The 13,871-nt window shown below is 47.3% G+C and overlaps 2 protein-coding genes across 3 annotated transcripts in view; one reads left to right on the top strand and one right to left on the bottom strand.

Moving 5' to 3' along the window:
- The window catches only part of H257_08498 (hypothetical protein), a gene marked incomplete at both ends in the record, with an annotated part of 21,116 nt that extends 13,302 nt beyond the window's left edge, over positions 1–7,814 (bottom strand). The window contains 13 exons of the mRNA XM_009834382.1: positions 50–130; positions 1,218–1,567; positions 1,642–2,091; positions 2,155–2,471; positions 2,810–3,518; positions 3,869–4,621; positions 4,988–5,235; positions 5,493–5,874; positions 6,493–6,858; positions 6,909–7,079; positions 7,138–7,275; positions 7,325–7,348; positions 7,533–7,814. Of these exons, the coding sequence (XP_009832684.1) occupies positions 50–130; positions 1,218–1,567; positions 1,642–2,091; positions 2,155–2,471; positions 2,810–3,518; positions 3,869–4,621; positions 4,988–5,235; positions 5,493–5,874; positions 6,493–6,858; positions 6,909–7,079; positions 7,138–7,275; positions 7,325–7,348; positions 7,533–7,814 (4,271 nt within the window). The remainder of the gene's footprint in view (positions 1–49; positions 131–1,217; positions 1,568–1,641; positions 2,092–2,154; positions 2,472–2,809; positions 3,519–3,868; positions 4,622–4,987; positions 5,236–5,492; positions 5,875–6,492; positions 6,859–6,908; positions 7,080–7,137; positions 7,276–7,324; positions 7,349–7,532) is intronic.
- A 187-nt stretch (positions 7,815–8,001) lies between these two features.
- H257_08497 lies at positions 8,002–13,835 on the top strand. Of its 2 annotated transcripts, none has more exons than XM_009834381.1 (14): positions 8,002–8,309; positions 8,374–8,647; positions 8,712–8,861; positions 9,248–9,343; positions 9,397–9,503; positions 9,555–10,056; positions 10,327–10,662; positions 10,746–11,038; positions 11,793–12,119; positions 12,189–12,401; positions 12,492–12,728; positions 12,787–13,231; positions 13,417–13,524; positions 13,597–13,835. In XM_009834381.1, exons 1-14 carry the CDS (start codon positions 8,041–8,043, stop codon positions 13,678–13,680), a joined length of 3,441 nt encoding a protein of 1,146 aa, XP_009832683.1. In that variant the 5' UTR covers positions 8,002–8,040; the 3' UTR covers positions 13,681–13,835. The 2 variants fall into 2 exon arrangements, with proteins under 2 accessions (XP_009832683.1, XP_009832682.1); XM_009834380.1 differs by having other exon boundaries at positions 8,013–8,309; positions 12,787–13,235.
- Positions 13,836–13,871: the final 36 nt, after the last annotated feature.

Below are 13,871 nucleotides of genomic sequence, written 5' to 3'. Positions count from 1 at the left end.
AGGGGGGGGGGGAGATTGGGCATTCGACTGCCCACAAGCCAAGAGCAACGTATGGCCTGGATATAAAGTCTCGAGCAAGTGGAGACGTCCGAGTTCGTATCCCACATGACGGTACATCTGTTCCACTCGCCTAGAAAAAACATAATATATTGTCGATTTGATACAAATTTGGGGAGGGATCTGATTGGTTGAATTTCATTGAGAAGGTTTTGATTGACTATTAATTTTAAGCTCATCTGAGGTAGCCAATCAAATCGATTTAAATTCCAACGAGAAACCACGCTACAACACGAAAATTCACTCGAAACCACAATATGTAATCATGCGTATGATACAGTATTATATAATACGATGGACATGAATCTATTAAAAAATATGAATATGGGAGACGATATCAATGGAGAAAACGCTAGCATAACACACATTATTGTCAAGTCCATTCGAAATTTTTGGAACAGTGGGGTGCTTGCTCAATCGAATGAGCTGCACCAAATACATTGGCAGACAATCGACCAATCCAAACCGAGAACACTAATCAAGTACCCAATCAAATCCATTCTTCGACCAATGCAACGTCGAATTAATGTGTGAATCAAATCAGGGTGAGACTGGACAATCTTTACATACAAAAGTCAGGACAAAGAATCGATCGATAGATTTGGCATAGAATCCACACAAAAGTCCACCAAATTTAGAGTAAAAGGACAATATATATACATCAATATGCATACTATAAACAATGCAACTACATTTATATAGACGAAATGACACAAGACACATACCCGTACGAGCATAAATAAATACATTATTGATATTATACGTAAATGTGTGAAACAATACCCCATATATCCATCAGTGCTATTATAACACGTTATAAATATACATCCGATGTAGCAATATATATATATATACACATGCATTGAATGCAACTATATATGTTGTTGTGTTTGACATGGAGAACGAATAAATCCACACATCCAAATGGACAGACGAATCGGCCATTTAGCCAATCAGATTGCAGGAAACCATCACCAACATGCAATTAGTGATTGACCTCAATTAGTGTGATACACATCCTCACAGGACACGTTTTTACTTTCACCATTCAGTACAAAGAACATGGATCGGTAGATTTGGCGAATCCGGGCACACAAAAGTCCAAATATTTCGAGTAGAATGCACAAAATCTCAATACATCACAAACATGACACACATACCAGTACGTGCGCGGTTGAATGGCAGTGTCTGGTGATACAAGTGCGTGGGGGGGCAGTGGAAACGTCAACGGATGCATGGCAATGCCCAAGAGGTACGCCAGCTTGTCGTTGGAAAGGGGAGCGTGCTGCTGCTGCTGGTCCATCGACCGGAGCCACACTTTAAAGAACCAATTCGACATGGCCAAACACGACGCCGAAGTGGCGACTTGCTCGACCAGCGACAGCATCGACGGGTCTAGTCCAAGTGTCGTGGGGGGGTGCTTGCAAGGAAAGTGCAGCAGGCCCGCAGTCACATGCACCACATAAAACGGCGTGGCCGCACTTCGCGACCGAAATAAACATCGACACGTCTACAATAGTGACACATGCATCAATCATCTATACCTATATATATATATATATATTATATATATATAGGTCGTACGGCTCGCAATGTCTTGTCGCGATGCACAGACAACACGATCCCGTCCGTGACGGGCACCACCACACTCGGCGACGTCATGCGGACAGTGTGCCCGATGCTGATTTTAGAGCAATCTTGCGCAAACAGAATCAAACTTCCCAGGCCCAGGAGCTGCGCCTGGGTCTGTTGGACGTGGGTGGAACTACTCATGGCATTGGCAGCGGCACTCGACAGCCAAGAGGCCACGGTGGACTGCATCGACCACGCCTCTACCGCCGCGGCCGCCGCCTCCACCGCCGGTAGCGTCGGCGCATACACGGACAAGGTCGGCTTGAGCGCCAATTCCAGACGTGCTTGATTCTGGACCAAGTAAGGCTCGACAGTGACCAGCGTGGGGTCTTGGTGCATGGCCGCGAGCACCGTGATAAACTCGAGCAGAATGGGCATGGGTTGGATCCGTGGAAGCATAGTCTACAAGAGATTGTGACGAAGACAATTGAGGAAATACACAACATACTACGTCAAACACTGTACCTGGAGTCCGTGTACGAGATGGTGTTGTGTCCCATGCGAAAACAAGTGCAGTTGAGTGCATACAAGCGTACAGACCGTGGAAAGACAAGGGAAAAGATCTTCAGGAGAACAAGGGGGCAATCGCTCCAAGCACAGACACACTAGGCGATGGCCTCGCCGCACACTGTCGTCGTTGGCTTGCATGAGCCACTGGTGGAACTGATTTAGTATGAGCTCCACCACCGACTGGGTCTGTAAGCACTCTAGCGTCAGAAACAGCGCCGTCGTCCACGCTTCCGATGACATCTCTGCCGCGTCAAACAGACTCGCAACGGCTCCTAGGGATCCATCCCATCTCTTGTTTAGATAATATAGTGTCATATATATATATATAGTTGATGATTCGACATTGAAGGAGTGAGGAGCTGGTCAATCGAATGAGCAGCACCAAATAATCGATCGACCAATCAAACACTCAGAACACGAATCAAGGAGCCAATCAAAAAATTCTCGCTTCAGTCATTCCACATCGATCTCATTGTTGGCTGAAATCAGAGGGCGCTTCTTTAGAAACACAAATTTCAGGACAAGAAATCGATACGATGAAATTGGTAAATCAGCACCAAAACCCATATTATATTTTACTAAGAGCACAATATATATATATATTACAAACCTGCGGCGGCGGGACACGGCTCGACCGAGTGAATCGACTTGGGTTGTCGCCATAGCCGGTATAAACTGTCGGCAATCGTGCCGGCGTCCCGTGTCCACGTGTGCGTCGCTTGGAGCAATTTGCTCCACCACTTTCCGTATCGAATCGACGACGCAGGGCGCTGCTGAAACAACATCGTCAACGCATCCACGGCAATGTGCTGGCACGTCGGCAGCACCGGACGACCCGTTTGCAAATGGCGTTCAAGTACCACGAGCCCAATCATTTCGAGCCACGCGGCACGGCGCAGACGCAGCACCCTCTGTCGCAGATTCTCCGACAGTTTGGTTCCGTGCATGCGCTTGAGAAAGCCAAACACTTGGTGGAGCACAAACTCTTCCTGCGTATGTATGGCCCACAGATCAAAGCCAGGGCCGTCTGCAAACACTTGGAGCAAGAACGACGCCCATAACTCGACGTTTTCCAGCGACTCGGTGGACGGGTGCTGGCTTTGCTGGTGCAGCCACTGGTGGAACGACTGGAACTCCTTGCGCAGGCGCGGCCACGCTGGATGGTCTGCATTGGATGCTGCGGCGGCTAACAGTCCAGATACTACCAATGCAAGCCCCACTACTTTACGCTCGACTTGCATGCGACGGATCGATCGCGTCGGGACCGGTCCCAGGCGTTGAGTGAACCACATGCAGTCGCTTTCGCCTTCGTTGTGTACCTACCCATCGAGATGAATCCAAGAATTTCCCATTTTGTGAAATTGCCAAGTCGATATATTCGAAATACGAGGGTTTAGGTGCTCAATGAGCAGAATCACCAAAAATCGGCAGACAATCGATATATTCGACCAATCAAAACCCAGATCACGAATCAAGTAGCCAATCAAAGTATCCACTCTCGGACCAAATCAACATTATTACTGTGTGACTTCCATCACTGTGAGCCTGGACGATGTTTACATACAAAAGTCAATACAAACAATCGATCGAACAACATAGATTTGGCAAAGAATCAGCACAAACCAAGGGTAAAAGGACTATATATATATATATATATAGATCGCCGCACCAGAGAGTGCAGAAACTCGTGCGACAAGGCCGTCGCGGTGGCGTCGACGTCGTCCAGCGTACACGACACCAACGAGTGGACCACGGGCACTTCAGACGGGAACACTCGGGCATGGGCAAACTGGACGTGGCCTTGGACACAGGGCAAGCCGTACAAGAAATCAGCGTCGTCGTCGTTCTCGTCTTTCGATGGAGCGACGATCAAATGGCCCAGGCAAGCGTGGTACAAGTAGAACGGATGGCGCACCCACAGTACGTCCGAGCTGGCCTGGACTTCGAACCGACAGCTCGTGTACGACGGGTAATGCAGATTGCCCTGGGGTTGCGCCGAGTATGGCGAGTACCAGAACAGTTTCTTCATGCGGCAGTAGACCATGCATTTGAGCCACGGCTCCAACTGCGCCGCGTGGTCGGCGAGGTCGGCCGACGTCGTGTACACGTGATGGGTGATGGGGCAGTGAAACTCGAGCGGAGGTGCTGCTGACGACCCGCCAGGTTTCGACGGCGTCGACGCCATCGCTTCCAGCTGCAGCATGTGGTGGGTCGCAGTCAACTGGTGGTGGCGCTGGTCGCAGAGGAGGATGTACTGGGCGAGGACGTCGGCCGCGTCCAGCAAACTCTGGCGCGACGACTCGCGGCCAATGTACTCCAAATGGTACCATCCCGATGTGCTCACAGTCCACCCCAGAGACAAGAGCACCGCCATCGCCCCTTTCCACCGCATGAGCTTTTGTTGCACGTCCGCATGCAAGATCTATCCATATATATAAATGTCATAAAAGACGATCGAATTATATATATATATATACTCCGCTCATAAAAGTCGATCGAATTATATATATATATATATATATATACTCGCAACACTGTTTATTCACATACAACAAATCTTGGTGGCATTTCGAAACATATTATATGTGATATCGTCCGGAACATTATTTTTTTCTCCATACAACTATATATATATCAGAAGCTGTATGTATATATACATTATCATGCCGACGAATTTGTATACATATATATATATATCCACACAATAGAATCATTTTCGTGGTGGACCATGGAGGTTCTCGTTGTATACATTGGACGCAGTGATAATATATATATATATATATAATACCTGGACGGGGGTGTCGGTGCTAGGGGTTTGGACAGTGGCGATGGTCATTTGGAGTTCAACGAGCAACGCCAAGCTGGTTTTGATGCAGTCGGTCTCCATTTCAATCTGAAGCAGCGGCAGTTGCGTCGGATTCTCGGCCACAAACACCAGCACAGACGCAAACGAATGACACCGAGACACGCGGACCAGTTCGTTGGCTGCTTGGAAACTCAGGTCGAAATACGCCATTAAGCTCGTACTCGTGGAATCTACAACCATATTGTTTATGTCGTTTTATATACACACATTGTGTTGCAAGGATTGAATCCATTCATTCAATATTCTGGACATAATATATATATATAGATGAATATTCTTGGGTGTTCCAACACAAAGTAGTATCCAAGCGAGAATCTCCACCTCCTCGACAACAACCACATGAAAACAACATAGACTACCCAAGGATCCCTATATATATGTGGGCAAATACCTATCAATATATATAAATAAGTCGTTGTGTACGTACCTGACAACTCCCAATTGAGCAAACTCGTGGGGTTGATCACATCCGTGGACGAGCCTGTGATGGCACTGTGCACATTTTCGAGCATGGCTTTGATAGCGTGTGCAAAGTCCAGTTGTTGGCGGTCCGCGTCGGGTTCCCGATACAACGTACGTTGCCGTTTCAGTGGAATGCGCGCAGTCATGATGGAGTTTCCATGGGACGACGATGCATCATCGTCCGAGTGCGGCCGTTTCTTGTGGAGATGCACGGGCGGCGGCGGCGCCGACAGGTCCGCCCGATCGGTTGAAAGGAACGCTAGGGCTATTGTGTTCAACGAAGTGTTGACGTTTTGCAGCAGCGGCAGACATTCCAGGGCCAAATGCGTCGAAAAGCCACCGTCGTCCTAGTAGTGGCAACATCACGTTACAAGTCAACGTAGCTTTATAGTATAGACAGCCTTCGATCAAGCGAGTAGCGATCTACTGTAGAGGCTTTCTTCACCAGTCCGAGATTCGATTAAAAATAGTGTGGATTCGACGCTATGGGCGAAGATTCCACTATATTTTGAATGGATCGGATTGGCTGTTCCAGAAACGACAAGGGAGATATTCTGCCAATCAGAACTTCCACCGTGATTCAAGGTCGGTTCAAAACCCCGCGCGAATCGTGAATGCACAATACATATATATATATATATATCGTGGTGGTTAAACTGGAGCATATATATATATATATATATATATATATCGTGGTGTTTAAACTGGAGTGACATGGAGGATATGAATCGACACTACCAGATAAATATACAAAAGAATCGGCAGAAGGATATATTTAGCCAATCAGATTGCATTAAATTGTCGTCCACATGCAATTAGTGTGCGACTTTATAATTACTGTGATACCAATCACCACAACCGGACAACTTGCAAACTTCAAAAACAAGGAATCGATCGATCATAGATATTTGTCGAATCAGCCTAAAAGTCCAAATATTTTGGGGAAAATGATAATATTTACGTACATTCGACGCAGCTCCATGCTGTAGCAACGCCACGAGGCCGCCATACAGGGACGCATACACGAGATGGCTGAGCGAGTCCAACGTACTTTGCGCGTCGTCTTTCGAAGTGGCGATGCGATGCACGAGCGCTTCCAACATGAGTTTGGTGTGGCTTACGAATGTGTCTTGTAAGATCGGCCGGTGGTCGTCCGAGATGTTGGCTGACGGAGACAGGAGCAGCGACAGCAAGATGGATTGACTCACGTACACGTCTTCTTCCACGTCGAGATGGACAGGTTCCTTCGAGAACAACCCAATGGGTATATTGTTCAAGGACGAGGATGTCGTCGTCGTCGCGGTGGTGGTAGTAGCAGTTGTAGCAGCGACCTGAAGGAAAGGCAGTCACGTGCATGCGATCGTCTGTAGTTTCTCCCTACCTCGTGCCGCTCGAATGACATGTCCGACGGGGACGGCGACGCCATCGCGTCCAAGAACGTCGCCCGACGCCGAAACAGCACGTTCTCAACAAATCCTTGGTCGATGGGTTGCGTGAGCTCAAGCCCGATAGCTTGGGGAATGAACAGCGGCGCCACGTATTCAAAATAGACCTGTCGAGCATGCATGTACATCAGTCTTAGAAGAGCATGGCGGTGGTGGACGGCGTACTTGTCTCGTCGTGTTACACTCGGTGAGGAGCAACTGGTGCACGGTATCCACGCCGAACAGTTTGGACACCCCTGGCGCCCACACGACGTCTGCGAATGTGCTTGCCATTTTATCCTCCACACGGAACTCCTTGCATATCTACGATGGCGTTCATGACGACTTGGGGGCCACGCGAATCCTACGGTACCTCCATGTGGCCGCAGTCGGCGGTCTTGGCGCAAACAGCAGAACTGGAAATCCAGCATATAGAAGTTTATCCGGATAGGTACCTCCGGATAAATGCGACACACACACACATTCTCAAATTGCAGCAGCGGGAATGAACTGTACATGTGCTGTACAGTAAGTACAGTATGTCCTCTTAGTCGGTGTTAAGTCGAAATGCTGCAGACTACTTTGGCATGGGAGTGTTTCTTCATTGAAAGGCACACGTCTTCTTCAGCGTCTTGTGTATCGGCCGGTAGAGTCATGTTTGGAGTCGATGTGATTGCGGCAAGCCAGTCACGGCTGAAGAGGTCGGCCACCTTGGACGTCACGAGCTCACCGAAGCGCGGATGCCAGCGCATGAGCACCGCGACTTGGTAGATCTGAATCACGGCCATGCATGCCCACAATAAGACAACAAGGGCGCGACCATGTCGTTGGACGAACCGCAGAGCCCATCCGTCGACCCCCATCCACGCAAGACAAGCAACAACGTCCTCGATCTTCGAAACGTCACGTCTCCGGATATTACTCAAATACGGATAACATCCGAACAACGCGATGGGCCTTTTTATCATGACCAAATCACGGATACTTATTGGTTAAAAATATACTCGTGTCTCAAACGTGAAACCGTTTCGTGGTTTCAAATGTCAAGTAAAACTGCTGGTCCGTTGTTATCTTGACGTACGAGGCGATATGTCCGACGAAGAGGAGAAGGATGCAGCAGCGGTGGCGGCGGTCCTTCCGTCGACGACGAGGGGAGTTCAGCCGAGGCAGCCTCTCTCCATCCACATCCACGACACGTCCAACTCGTTGTCGAGACGCGCGACCATCTCGACGGTGTCGTCCCGCATCCCCGTGTTGCGATGCACCAGTCCACCAAAGATGACCCTTCATCCTCAGTCAAAGCAGCTATCGTTCAAAGAACAGGACGAGAAACTCGTCGACTCCACGACTACAGAGAGGTACTGACTGACTATACTACTACCATCAAGCACGAAGGTAGTACATGAACGACTAGTGTCCTAGTGCTGTGTTGTTCGAGATCCTTCAAGGAGCAGACCCCGTTAGTGTGGAATGCTTGGAGATTGGTCGGTCTATCACGAGCGACGTTGTCAAGCCATCATTGTGGAAGTTGAAGTCCCTTGACACGCTGAGCTCGTTGACGAACGTCGTGACGCTCGACGTGAGTGGCCATAGCATCTACACCATGGACGGGTTGGACCTTTTTGTGCACCTCCAGCATTTAAACCTGGCCCGGAACAACATCAAAGTGCTCAAGCTGCCGAAACCATGTGTGCTGGTAAACTTATAAACTGCGACACACCACCCACATTTGACGTTTTGTCGGGGCTTACGATGGGTAGGAAACGCTGGACGTGTCTGGCAACTACATCAGTCACATTCCAAAGTCGATCCAACAACTCACACGCTTGCAATGCCTGAATCTGTCTGGCAATGGTTTGGCTGTGCTCAAACAAGTGGAAATCCTCGCGCCACTGATCAACTTGCACACGGTACGGTCCAACGTCTGTAGGGTAGTTCATATGAGCACCAGAAGTATTATATATATTCTCTTGGTGTTATGAATCAAATTGTCTTTTTTTACCCAAAATTTGGACTTTTGTGCGGATTCTTTGCCAAATCTATCTATCGATCGATTCTTTGTACTGACTTTTGCATGTAAAAATCGTCTAGTGTTAATTTAAGTCACTAATTCGAAGTTGAATTGGTCGAAGAGGGGGTTTGATTGGCTGCTTGATTCTTGATCTGGTTTTAATTTGTCGATCGATTATCTGCCGATGTGGTTGTTCGGCTCATTTGATTGACCAATTTTGAAATCGACTAGACAATATACACAAACCTCTAATACAGTCGTGTGTACGAAATGTGTATATTGTAGCTGCACCTGTGCGCCAACCCGCTGTCGGTACTTCAAAGCTACCGAGACTATGTTGTGTTTACGCTCTTGGCGTTGTCCACCCTCGACGGCCAGCCCGTGCGTAGCTAGTTTGAATAGTTCTATATTAAAGTCAATGTGTTAAAAATTAGATCACTGTGGACCAGCGAGAGAGGAGCCGTCGACGGTTCACGGGTCCGTTACCCCATGACGAAATCCGTCGAGAGTCGGATCGGTTGATCCACCAAGATCAACTCGAGTAAGAGCGTTTCATACGTATGAGTCCCATTTGCACCTGTGGTGCTCGTAGGCTCGAGGAGAAGCAAGACTTGTTGGAAGCTGAAAACGCAAGGTTGAAAACAGAACTGCACGTCAAGTCGCAACTGCTAGACAACAAGTCCAAGGAATGGTCCAGTGCCACGCATCAACTGCTCCAAGTCGAGCAGGAACTCGCCATGATCCACATCGACCGCAACTTGCCCGACAGCCCCACGCACCAACGCTACAGCGCCCTCCACGACCACGTGAATCACCACCTCGGCCATCCCAACACGACACACAAAGACGGAACCTGTGCAGACCAACACTCTTCCGCCTTGTCGTCGACGCCCGCCGGCGCTTTTGACGGTAACGCCCTCCGTCTTGTGCATCAAGTATCGGTCCTTCGTCAAAATCAGGACTCGATGAGGGCCGAGCGGTCGGACGTGGCGGCGGAAGCCACCGCCATTCGCAACGAAATCGTGCTCCTTGACAACGAAATCTCCGTGCTCAAGCAGGCGCTAGTGGGCGAGCAGCACACCCACACGTCGTCCGTGCGTCCTATATATATAAATACATATATATATATATTAAAAATACATGAATATATTTATATATTAAAAATACATGAATATATTTATATATTAAAAATTTGTATATTTATATATTAAAAACTTGTATATTTATATATTAAAAATATGTATATTTATATATTACAAACTTATATCTATCTATCAGAAATTTGAAATAGAAATTTTCATATATTATAATATATATATATTAAAAATAATATGTATCCTATGACTACGCGTGTACGTACATAGATGGAACAGACACGGGACGACCCGACGTACTTTTACGACGACGGACGGGCGCGACTCGAGGAGCTGCAGACGCAAATCGCATTTGCCGACGTCGAAGCCTCCGAACTCGAACAGCGCTTGGTGCAAAAGACAAAGGAAATGCTCGTGGCGGATTTGCGGGTGTCGTCCGCCACGGCGCCGCCACGTCATCCGAGGGATGGACGGGGACACGAGAGGCAGCGGATGGTGGGTGTGTTTGACAAGGAGATCTCCGCCTTGAGCTATAAACTTGAGCGCATGACCACTCAAAAAGCAGAATGGGTCGACGAGCTGCACAAACTTCAAACGTCGACGCAGGTCACAACCAACTCTCTCCCTTTTGAATTCATTGAAAACTGAACCACCACGGATCCGAAAGTTTTGAAATAAATCATAAATAGCTGCCCGTGCTCCGGTTAAAGCAAGTCGAGAAGCATTGCCCGACCAGTCCCCGCGACGCCCTTCGCAAAACGTTTCGGAAATGCGAGGACACGGCGGCTATTCCCCCCGAAACGAGTCTGTTTACCATGCTCGTGAGTGAAAAGCTGGCGCATTTGCAAGCGCTGCAGCAGCGTCGGCTGGACTTGGTGGACATGCTCATGACAAGAGAGGCCACCCTTCAAGCGCTGGAAGACCATTTAGCGCGCATTGATAAGGAGCTCGCCGACATTGGACATACCCCAACCTCCGATCCGTACGTCTTCCTTATATGGAGAAACTAATTTGGTGTGTAATATTCTTGATTTGGAACGAATTTCCACACCCCGTTCAAGCACGATCACGAACGAATCGCTCCCATTGGTCACTCTGAAATTAATGCTGCTCGCTGATTGGCTACATTAACTTTTTTTATTTACTTGGTGCTTTCTGCGGAATCGGCAACGCCAATAACAGTCGAGATTTGTGATCGGTTTTACAAAGTGGGAAATTTGTAGCAAATTCATTTCACCTATCCGTGTTCATTCCTTTAGAAGCTATTCTCTCATCTGTCCGTGTCCATGCATTTATAACCGATTGTTTATCCACCAGTGTTCGTACCAAACCCAGTCGAAATATCATCGAATGGGGCGATGATATTGCAAGTTGATTCGAAATTGATTGTGAAGTGGAGTGCTCACAATCACAATGAGCAGTACCAAATCTACCGACAATCGATCGCCCAATCAAAACCCAGATCAAGCCAATCAAACCCATTCTTCGACAAATTAAACATGCAATTAGTGTGTGGCTTAAATTAGTGTGAATCTGGACGATTTTTACAAAAGCCAGTACAAAGAATCGATCGATAGCGGCACAAAAGTCCTAATTTTGGGTAAAAGGACAATATTACATCTTTCTATGTGTGTGGGCTTGCTTTCATCGATCAGTCTTCCGTCGTGTAGAACCTATGGTTTCAATTTGATCCGTATTTGTTCATATATATATTATATAATAACCCAACATATTAGAACCCACAACAACAACCAGTCCCCGTCGACCGCGAATCCATTTGCGCTCACATCGCCGCAGGCCATCCTGGACCACTTGAAGCAGCATGTGCTCGCCCATGTCTCGACAGAGTTGAGCAAGAAGGACGACCAGCCCAGTAGTTCGTCCCCCAATGCTTCGCCCTCCCGTCGGTCCCCTCTACATCGAAATTCCGCCGAGAAACCAACCAATCCATATTACGCCTACGTCCCCAACTACCACATCGTGCCAGGAGTGGACTTGATGTCTGCCAATTACACGTTGTTGAGTAGTGCCACAGGGCCATTCGCATTCGATGTCCACACACGGTACGCCGCCCGTCATAATAAAAACACGACGAAAACACAAAAAGACAAATATATATATATATATGATAGGCTGCTCTTGGCATGTAAGAAACTGCAGCAAACTGAACGGACGACATTGATTGACGCGACCACATACATGGACATGGACCCACAGTCGACTACGAATCGATTGGCCAGTCGATTGGAAGTGACGTTGATCGCAGCAACCAACTTGCCGCGCACGCGTCGATTGCACAGCACATGTGACCCGTATGTCCTTTTGCACTTGGAGCACCAAAACATGTAAGAATTGTCTCGAATATATATATATTTTATAATATATATATATATACTGGAAACTACAACTGTACTGTGAATATATTTGGGCTCTAGTGAAAGCGGTCAATGGGAACGGTACCACCCCACCAACGCATATCGGAGCAACACCAAGCCCAACACGTTGTACCCGTTGTGGGAAGAACCGTTTGTGTTTACACCCATCGAGTCCATGTCCACGAGAGTGTGCATCACCGTCATGGACGACAAGAAGACCGCGGACCGACACGAAAAACTCGGTGACACCTCTATCGAATTGCGGTCGCTGCTCGATCAAAAGCGGCGAGTGGCGTGGTAGAATATATATGTATATATATATTATGTTTCTTAGCGATCCGTCCGATGATGATAGGTACCCGCTGTCGCCGGCGCAGTCAAAAGACCGACCCCAACCCGCCGTACGCCTTCGATTGCGGTTCCTGTACAACAAGGCGGACCGATTGAGGCGGGCAGTTGATCGCCTTGTCGCAGAGTTTACTGCTGAACGGCACGACTTGCCTTGGTTTTTGACTTTAAGTACAGACCCGATCACGAGTGGCGAGTCTACTCAAGTACCATCAGAACCATCAGAACCTCCATTCGAGACTTCGACCAGTACAAAGCCGCCATTTCGATTGGACTTCAAGCAGGACGCAACAATTCCTTCTAGTCCGTTTACGTTGTCCTCCCAACAAGAGGTCCTAGCTTCACATGGACCAACAAGGACGGGGAGACCGAAACTAGAACAACCTATGGACGCATACCGAGAAATATTCCAAGCTCGAAAGATGTACCCAAAAGTCAAAGCCAAGCGCATTGTGGGTATGCTGAACCTTCCAAAAATGAGATATATATTTATATATATATATATGTAAATAAACACATGTAAATATATATATATATATATCATATATTACATATATGTAAATATATTTTTATATATTTTTATATCTATCATATATTACATATATGTAAATATTTATATATATATCACGTACAATAGGATGCTTTGACCGAGACAGTCCATACCATCCGCACCGCGTGGCCGATGTCGTCAAAGCTATGCCAGTTAACTTTAAGATCTTCAGACAACCATCACAGGCTCCTCGGGGTATGTTACTGATTCATCCATGTATAAAAAATATATATTAGAGACATATCAATAAATATATATTTATATTAGACACAACTCAAGCCATTCCCGACCGATATTTCGGCCTTACAACAGATAAATCGGAGAGACTCAAACAAATGTTTGGGAAAATGAACAACGACAGTCGAAAGTACCATGGCCACGCGGTCGGATTTCAATGGCACAAGGCGCACCTGACGAAGTCGTAGGCTAATTATACTGCTAGTATTTAAGTTTTGTTCTCTACAGTGTGTAATTCTACTGCTATTAACGACGTTACTACGTACCGGTAGTGTAATTTTGCTTCCGGAGTATTTTAATATTGA

This window comes from Aphanomyces astaci (genome assembly GCF_000520075.1).
Source record: "Aphanomyces astaci strain APO3 unplaced genomic scaffold supercont1.19, whole genome shotgun sequence".
Lineage (NCBI taxonomy): Eukaryota > Oomycota > Saprolegniomycetes > Saprolegniales > Verrucalvaceae > Aphanomyces > Aphanomyces astaci.
The sequence above is the reverse complement of the archived record's forward strand: the minus strand, read 5'-3'. Positions and strand labels throughout refer to the sequence as shown.

What these genes read in the sequence shown, in the direction of transcription:
- H257_08497 (XM_009834380.1), top strand. Translation starts at nt 8,041, where the DNA reads ATGTCCGACGAAGAGGAGAAGGATGCAGCAGCGGTGGCGGCGGTCCTT. An exon ending in AACTTCAAACGTCGACGCAG is followed by an intron (nt 10,663 to 10,745) that starts GTCACAACCAAC and finishes AATCATAAATAG; the next exon opens with CTGCCCGTGCTCCGGTTAAA. An exon ending in CAAAGCCAAGCGCATTGTGG is followed by an intron (nt 13,236 to 13,416) that starts GTATGCTGAACC and finishes CACGTACAATAG; the next exon opens with GATGCTTTGACCGAGACAGT.